At 36.0% G+C, this 8,315-nt stretch overlaps 3 protein-coding genes across 3 annotated transcripts; all 3 read right to left on the bottom strand.

The window, feature by feature from the left end:
• Positions 1-489: 489 nt before the first annotated feature.
• On the bottom strand, positions 490-3,311 carry LOC111896511 (uncharacterized). Its single transcript, XM_023892495.3, has 5 exons — positions 2,938-3,311; positions 2,432-2,487; positions 1,823-1,906; positions 895-1,747; positions 490-790 (listed from the first exon to the last, which is right to left on the bottom strand). Exons 3-5 carry the CDS (start codon positions 1,884-1,886, stop codon positions 682-684), a joined length of 1,026 nt encoding a protein of 341 aa, XP_023748263.1. The 5' UTR covers positions 1,887-1,906; positions 2,432-2,487; positions 2,938-3,311; the 3' UTR covers positions 490-681.
• A 1,195-nt stretch (positions 3,312-4,506) lies between these two features.
• On the bottom strand, positions 4,507-7,954 carry LOC128125911 (uncharacterized). Its single transcript, XM_052770186.1, has 3 exons — positions 5,798-7,954; positions 5,473-5,722; positions 4,507-5,393 (listed from the first exon to the last, which is right to left on the bottom strand). Exons 1-2 carry the CDS (start codon positions 7,814-7,816, stop codon positions 5,621-5,623), a joined length of 2,121 nt encoding a protein of 706 aa, XP_052626146.1. The 5' UTR covers positions 7,817-7,954; the 3' UTR covers positions 4,507-5,393; positions 5,473-5,620.
• On the bottom strand, positions 4,645-5,560 carry LOC128133403 (uncharacterized). The gene is made up of 2 exons (XM_052770819.1): positions 5,473-5,560; positions 4,645-5,393 (listed from the first exon to the last, which is right to left on the bottom strand). Exons 1-2 carry the CDS (start codon positions 5,558-5,560, stop codon positions 4,645-4,647), a joined length of 837 nt encoding a protein of 278 aa, XP_052626779.1.
• Positions 7,955-8,315: the final 361 nt, after the last annotated feature.

Below are 8,315 nucleotides of genomic sequence, written 5' to 3'. Positions count from 1 at the left end.
TATGTTAATAAGACTAACAAAATAACACTAACTTCAAGTCTTCAACTTATATTCTTATTGAATAGTTTATAATATTAATTGGCTATGGATAATAATAATAATGGATATTTATAGGATTAAAATTAGGCATTTGGTTATCCATTGGATTCTCATGATGATTCAATAACCGATCAAATCCAGTTGGATCCATTTGTAATTGGATATCCAATCCAATCGGTCAGTTCGTAATTAGATTGGTCAGTTCCAATAGGATCGGTTAATTCTGCACACCCCTATTTGCACCTACTCGCAACATGGTTTCAAACAACATCATCCCTTTCACATGCGTCTCTCTATCTCCCCCCTCATTGTAATCAATGTTAAATTTTATAATATGATTTTTTTATGGTTATTTAAGGTCCTGATTAATCTCCATCTCAACCGAATACTCCATAGACCCTAGTTAACCAACTACCTACCTCCTATCAATTTTCACAAAGACAATACAAATAAAACAATCTCACAAATAAATTAAATGACAACTTCCAATCATCTAAATAACTAAACACAAACCACAAACATGAACAACATCCCTAAAACCACTAATCCATGTGGCTTTTGTATATATTTACCGACACTAGTCTAAGATTTTGATCTTGTATACTAAACCAACAACTTATAATTAAAACCAAATACTCTTAATTAGAATTTACAGCACATAAGCGCCTGCCTCCATCCCCGATGCTTCCGTAACCCTCTCTGCTCCACTTTTACCATCCTTACAGGACTACTATTCCACTCCGTCTGTAGTCTGCAAACACAAAACAAGCATCATTATACATTTCAATGTCAGTATCAGTATCGTATCAGTGGTATTAGTATCAACAGTGTCAGTGTCAGTGTCAGCAAGCTTACATGGGAAAGGCAAAGGATCTAACGCTAGTGTTGCTACTATCTGATCGATGAGATATGCTACCACAATATGTTATCCGTCCCGAAACGGGGCCCGCCAATGAAAAACTTGTCTCCCCACCACCACCACGGTGCAACTGGTTAGCCGTCATGATGTTAGCTGAAGCCATGTTGTTGTTAAGTGAACTCTGTGTGTCTGACAAAACCTCATGAATACAATTTTCAGTGGTCTGGATAATATTAGATTCCACAAAAGATTTCAAATCATTTTCATCTTTAGACACATTCTCAACTTCTTCCTTGTTTCCACATTCTTTTATATCATCTTTTCCTTGTGATGAATTTTGACTAGAAATATCTTTATCAAAGTTTCCTTCAATCATGTCTTCATTACTATGTTTTTGGATAAGAAAGTCGGTATCTAGTTCATCTTTGGTTACAGAACATAAATCCGTGTTCTTGTAACAATCTTCGCTCGTGTCATCATGTTTATCTCCATTAACAGTAACAGTCTCAGTATCAGTATCAGTATTATGTTTGCATGATAACTCATGATCTTTCTTGTCGATTTCAATCTTTTCATCCTGAGACAATCCGTTATCCACACAGATATCCTTAACAACATGAAAATCACTCTCTTCATAACATGCCATGAATTCTGTCACCTTTTTATCAATGTACACCTCTTTTGCCTTTTTGAAATTTTCATCTTCAAGATTAGAGGTGAAATTGTCTTCATTGATTGAATCTTCATCTTCTTTATTGTTCCATAAGTTGAGTTTATCATTCTCTTGATCAGATAAAAAGGGATTCGTATATCTTTTATCACTCTCTTTCATGGTTGCCTTTATTTCATCTTTGACAAAAAAAAAATGATGTCAGATTCATATAAAATGAGATGGAATCATAAAATTAATTTTTCTTTTTTTACCAGAATTCATTTCATGTGGTTCAGAAAGGTTTGGAGAACTTGCAAGACATGAATTCACCTTCATTGCAAAAGGAGAAGCTATACCTATTATTAGATACATAGTGCCATATGTCAAATAAAGTGTGAGGTTGAATTTATATATAAAATAATAGGTGACAAACAAATTATATGCTAAAAAACAAACTATACAACTACAAACATGATATTATATTCACTTGACTTACCAAACCATTATAATAAAGATCAAGTCACTACTAATATACATAAAGAAACATGATAAGGATTTACGTAGCTTACCAAAAAAATTTGAACATTGAGACTAAAGACAATTAATTAATTAATTAATTGGTTGGATTAAACAGCTAAACTGTTTAGATAAAATACTTGAATTGAATACTTTCTGTTACAACTATTTTTTTTTTTTTTTTTGTAATTTAATTCAAATAAAAAAATAATAATAGTGGATGGAAAACCCCAAAACATAGGGTTTGGATGTATGCAACCAAACGAAACAGTACTTTACAAGATCTAGCAATTCATATACTAACAAAATTCAAAGCAGATCCCAACATGAATAAATAAACAAACTAAAATTATTCATCACGTTACCTTACACAAAATCAAACGCGTGTGTCTCTATTGTTCTTCAGATATAACAATTCGTACTGCAAAACAAAAAATAGATACGAATATACGATTACAGATTACTCAAGCGAAAAGAAAAAACAAAGACACGGAAAGAATCGAGATAATCATAGATCCAAACTTCGCTCGAAAGGGTAAACAACAAGAAAGATGAATTTCAGAGCGTATGAATTGCATATATGTGTGCGTGTTGAAAGGAAAAGAGGGAAAAAAAATCAATTGGATCCTAACCACATACAAAGAAGTCAACTCTGTAAAACCTAATTACTCTTATTTTATCTAAATTTCATCGCATTTATTGTATAGATATAGAGTACCAGGAGCTACGCCATTGAAGAAATGGAGAATTGATTGATTATACACAGCGAAAATTTAGAACAGAAACAGAGTAAATTTATCTGTTCATCAGTCGTAAATTTTTGTATTTTGATTTACTTATGGATCTTCAAATTCAATTAAGAAACGCTCACCTATGATTTTTCTGAAACTTTCCAGGCGATCGTCAGTTTATCTTCTGTCAATAGCTTCGCTTTGATAACGTCTTCATCGTCGTCATCATAATCATCTACAGTAGTTTCAAACAATTCAAGTGTGCTTATATAATTATATGTTGGATTGACAGGAACTGTTCACAAAATTGCAGAGTGTTGTCGCTTGTGGTGAACAGAGGAGACAGGAGGACAAAAAAGTAGTCAGTGAGGGTTGCCGGAGGTGGGAGAAGCTGCCGGAAAAGTGAGGGAGAAACTGGCCATTTAAAACAGAGATAGAATCGGATGGGAGAGTGGAGCTTCTAAAATAGTATAGGATGTGAACAACTCGTGAAGCTGTCGTTATTATTACTCCTTTCTTACATATATCCGGCAAGTGTTTTTTTTTTTTTTTCTAAAGAATAATATATTTGACGAAAAATCTAAACATTATATGATTATATAAAGACAAAACTGCAAATTTGGTCCTTGTGGTTTGGCAAAACCTTTGGATGGGGTCCAAAAAGTTTCCAGCTTGCATCAAAGGTCCAAAATCAAGGTTTTCATGGGTTTTTAGTCCATTCCGTCATTGACCGTTTGTTTGGGGCCGTTAGTGCCTTCACGTGCCCTCCATGTGAGGGCATTTTGGTCATTTTACGTACTTATTTTAAATAATATCATATTTCTCCTTTATATACATACTCATACGCAATCCTCTTCTTCTTCTTCATTTTTATTTACAGAGAAGCAACAAAAAGGGCTTCTTCTTCGTCTCTCAAAGGATTCTTCTTCTTCGTGTCTCGTCTACTTCTACTGCTACGAGATTCAAAAATGGTGCTCTGCTTCTGTGGGAACGTTGCTGTTGTGCGAACCTCATGGACTTCACGAAACCCTGGTCGTCGTTTCTATGCATGCCCTAAAATGGTAAGCAAACTCATATTAGGTTATGATATTTCGGTAGTTATGCAATAACTCTTCTACTTTAATGTATTCTTGTAGGGATCCAGATGTGGATTTTTGGGGTGGTTCGATCCCCCTATGTGTCAAAGATCAACTGTTATCATACCAGGACTGTTGAGAACAATGAATAGGTATGAGGTTGAAGTGGGCCAGCTGAAGATGTGTTTGCTTGTCTCGTGGGTTTTGTTTCTGTTGTTTGTGCTGTTTTGGAAATAGGAATTAGAGGTTAGGACTTTTTTGTTGGTAGTAACCACTTAAAAATGTGGTCTTTTGGTGCTAGAAGGTTTAATTGTGGTTTATATATGTTTTTGTTGGTAGTAACCACTTAAAAGTGTTATCTTTTGGATCATTGTATATGTAATGCTTTTATGACAATGGGAAGTGTAATGGTTTTATCCTTTTATGAATATGAAATTATAAAGGTTTGATCTTGACATGATATGCAAGTGTAATGGTTTTTCTCTACGTTTGAATATGCAATTGTAATGGTTTTATATGCATACATTAAGTACATTGCCATAACATCTTCATGCTTTGACAGTACAACATAAACAAATAACAAACAACATTACCAAAAGGGGACCATAACAGATAAATGCCAAAACACAATCATTACCAACAAAGGGCATTAAAGTACATTATCATAAGGGCATCAAAGTACATTATCAAAATGGATCAAAAAAAAAAGGCAACAAAGTAGCAACTAAAGTGCATTAACAAGTCTTCACAAACATAAAAAGTACTTAAACATCAATTCCCATCTTTGGCCTTGCAGGTCCTGGCATTGTGACCCTTTTGCTTACACTTACTACATGTCACAGTCAAAAACTTCCTGCTCAGTGATTGAGTTTCATTATCATTTTGACTTTGACTATTTGCTTGCCTCTTACGTTGCTGGATTTCAATCCTTTCCTCTGCTGTAATCCTTCTTTTCTTTTTTGGCCTGCCTATAGCTTTGTTGTGTGGTGGGGGCACAAGAGTTGTTGGGCAGTCACTCTTAGGCCACATGGCTCTACCTTTGATAGGCTCCACCTTGAAGGAGTACATCTCTTTCCATGTATCAAGCCAATACACCTTATGCACATAGGTGTATAGTTCTCCCACCTTTTCATTATTGTCTGCCATTTCATTTAGGCTTGCAATTGCATGTTTGCAAGGAATTCTAGTAAGCTCCCACTTTCTACAACTACACTCCCTTTTCTCCATGTACACCACATGTTGATCATTCCATGGACCTTTAACCTGATACTTTTGTCCCCCATTCCATCGTGCATGATACTTACTAGCTAGTGTTGTGTTTGATTCCAAAATCCTAGTACCAGTTGGAGTTAATGGACCTTGACACTTGTTTAACACCTTCATCACATTGCATACTCTCTTCATAAGGTACTCTCTGATGAACTCCAAACAACTGACAATGGGTTTGTCTCTCCCTTTAACAAGTTTGCTATTGAACACTTCACAAAGGTTATTCAATAACATGTCTGAAATTGCCCTTCCTAATAGTTCATTAACAAAACAACAGTTAGTGTATATCTATACTACAATAAAAAATAAGACAACAAATTGAGAAAATACCTGAAAAATGACTTCTAGCCCAATGATGTGGAGGGATTTTCAAGAGCCACTGATATGCTTCTATGTCATAATTCCTTAGCTCTACCATTACAGCTTCAAACTCTGGTATGGTGGTGGCTGTAGCACACCTCCAAAAATACTCCTTGTATTATGTAGTCTTAAATCTGATCCTCATGTTCTGGTATATGTGTCTAATACAGAACCTGTGTTCTGCATTAGGGAACAATTGTTCTATGGCTGGTAGAAGACCCTGTTGTCACCAAAACAAAATAAGAAATTAGTCTGTAATGCAACTAGTATGCAATATTAAATGTAACTATAGTACCTTCTGTCTATCACTGATAAAGGTGAAGTTGGAATTTGAATACAAGTCAAGATCTTCTGCAAGACACTGAAGAAACCATTTCCAACTTGAAGTGTTTTCACTTTCAACAACAGCATATGCCAATGGGTAGGTTCCATTGTTGGAATCAACACCAACTGCACTTAGTATTTGACCTGGGAAAGGTCCCTTCATGAAGGCTCCATCTAAGCCTAAAAATTCTCTCAAACCTGCCTTAAAACCTTTCTTCAAAGGACCTAAACACACGTATATCCTTCTGAATTGCCTGGTTGGGGATGAAACCACAGGTTCTGAAACCACATCAATCTTTACAGTTGTACCTTCATTTGTCTTTTGTAGCTCTAGTACATAGTCTCTCAAAGCTGCATATTGCTTTACGTAATCCCCTGCAACATTTTTGGTGGCTAATGCTCTTGCCCTAAATGCTTTCTCTTCTGAAATACTAACTCCATAAGTTGATTGGAGTTGCTCTTGTAGGGCACGAACAGGCAGTCCAGGATTAGCTTCAATCTGATCCATAATACGTTTGGAAAGAAATGTTGCTGTGCAAGATCTGATTTTTCGTGTTTGGAGGCAGATGTGTTTCTGATTATAGGTCTTAATAAACCAATAGTTCTGTTCACTTGACCTAGATGCATGAAGTTTCCATGTGCATTTAACTTTATCTGAGTTTACATCTTTACCCTTTACCTTTTTCCCAGAGGTAGGTCCACCTACCCCACTTGCATTTAAAACTACAGTTCCATCACAAACAGCTGTCAATCTACTCTTGTCGTTTTTTGTGAATGAGATATTCCTCCTTGTCTCTAAAGCATGCAGGTCAATTTTGTCTTTCAATTCTTTCTTGGCTTTATATTTCTGCCCAATATGAAAAGCTACCTTGTGCACCTCACCAGCAGAACATAAGGTTTGTTTCCCCAGCTCTTTGATCATTTCTCTTCTTTTCCTGTTGTCCCCTGAGTCCTCACTTAATGAATCCCACTCGCCATTGTCAATTACCTCCAAACCATCTTCTTCATCACTATCTTCATTTCTTTGACCACCCATTCTTTGACATCCATTGAACTCTGCTTCTGTATCAATATTTAGATTGAAATCCTCCATGTCAACGTCAACATCTTCAATTATGTTGTCCTCATCAATCATAAAGTCACTATCTTCATCTTCACTGTTTTGATTCTCAAAATCAATGTCATCAGGCTCCTCTTGTCTCCACTCATCATTGAAAGGAATGTTATCTTGGCCTTCAAACCCATTAAATGGGATGCTATCTTGGTCTTCAAAAGGTTGAAAGTTTGTCATTAACTCATCATCTATGTTGATGTTAGTTGAAAATTCATTGACTCCTTGAGGATCATTATCCATGACAACTCTATACCCCTCATCTGCAAATCCTTCTACACCCTCACCATTGGATTTGTTCACATCAAGTTCTTCATTCACATCAATCTCTTTGTTTAACTCTTTTTCTGCATCAACTACAACAAATTCATCTACAAATCCTTCTACACCCTTACCCTTATCAACTTCACCACTTGCCATTGTTTTTTCAGCACCTTCCCAATCCAAGTTAAGCTTTGTACTACAAGACGATGCCCCTTTACTATGTTTCCAACCTTTAGACCTACTAAATTCAGGTGTTGCTGATTTGTATAAGGTTAATGCTAACCCTAAATCACCCTCACCAACATCAATTTGGATTGGAGTTACCACTTCATGAGCAACTACAGGTGATGAGGGTCTAATGGAATCCTGCTTCTCCATGTCTTCTATTATAACCCTTCTTGGACCAGTTGGGGACATAAAATATGTAAGCAAGTTCGTTTGACCATGCTCTGTGTACACTTTAATCATTTTGTTATTATGGGTAACATACCGTGAGAGATTACGCACATCATCATCATTACCTAATGCTCGGAGTCCAAAGTCAAATCCTTCATTAGGCAAACGGAAATGGTAATACATGATTTCAGTACCATCAAACCCTAATTCTCTCATCATCAAGTCTAGTTCATGAACAGAAAATTCATCAATGTCGACAACATCAAAGTACCTTACTTGGCCATTAATATACCTGATATTTGGAAACTTTGTGAAACTCCCTCCGTGATGAAGTTCAATAGAGAATATGTTGAGGTAACCAGCTTCAAAACAGAAAGAGACGATTGTTAGTTACAGTTTTTCAAATTTTGAAGCTTGATCATAAAATACAGAGTTTTTCTAAGTTTGAATCTTACCATAAACTTCTTGAACGTTGACAATCTCTCCAACATTTCTAAGTCCCCACATTTTCAAAAGCAGGAACACAATCCAATTTTCAGACGATCGTTAGGGTTTTTGCGTTTGAATCAAGAGGTATGAGTAGAAGACGAAGGAGTGAGTACAGTCTGCAATCTAATTAATTGAAGTGGCGGCAACGGAGGCTAGGACCTAAAATGACCAAAATGCCCTCACATGGAGGGCACGTGAAGGCACTAACGGCCCCAAACAAACGGTCAAT

This window comes from Lactuca sativa, chromosome 4, assembly GCF_002870075.4.
Source record: "Lactuca sativa cultivar Salinas chromosome 4, Lsat_Salinas_v11, whole genome shotgun sequence".
Lineage (NCBI taxonomy): Eukaryota > Viridiplantae > Streptophyta > Magnoliopsida > Asterales > Asteraceae > Lactuca > Lactuca sativa.
Note: the sequence above shows the minus strand (reverse complement) of the source record. Positions and strands in the feature narration are given on the sequence as shown.

Coding starts and splice junctions, on each gene's coding strand:
- LOC111896511 (XM_023892495.3), bottom strand. CDS start 1,886: ATGAAGGTGAATTCATGTCTTGCAAGTTCTCCAAACCTTTCTGAACCA. Junction 1,748..1,822: donor ACCACATGAAATGAATTCTG/GTAAAAAAAGAA, acceptor TTTTTGTCAAAG/ATGAAATAAAGGCAACCATG. Junction 791..894: donor AGATCCTTTGCCTTTCCCAT/GTAAGCTTGCTG, acceptor TTGTGTTTGCAG/ACTACAGACGGAGTGGAATA.
- LOC128133403 (XM_052770819.1), bottom strand. CDS start 5,560: ATGGTAGAGCTAAGGAATTATGACATAGAAGCATATCAGTGGCTCTTG. Junction 5,394..5,472: donor GGCTAGAAGTCATTTTTCAG/GTATTTTCTCAA, acceptor ATGAACTATTAG/GAAGGGCAATTTCAGACATG.
- LOC128125911 (XM_052770186.1), bottom strand. CDS start 7,816: ATGATGAGAGAATTAGGGTTTGATGGTACTGAAATCATGTATTACCAT. Junction 5,723..5,797: donor TTATCAGTGATAGACAGAAG/GTACTATAGTTA, acceptor TGGTGACAACAG/GGTCTTCTACCAGCCATAGA.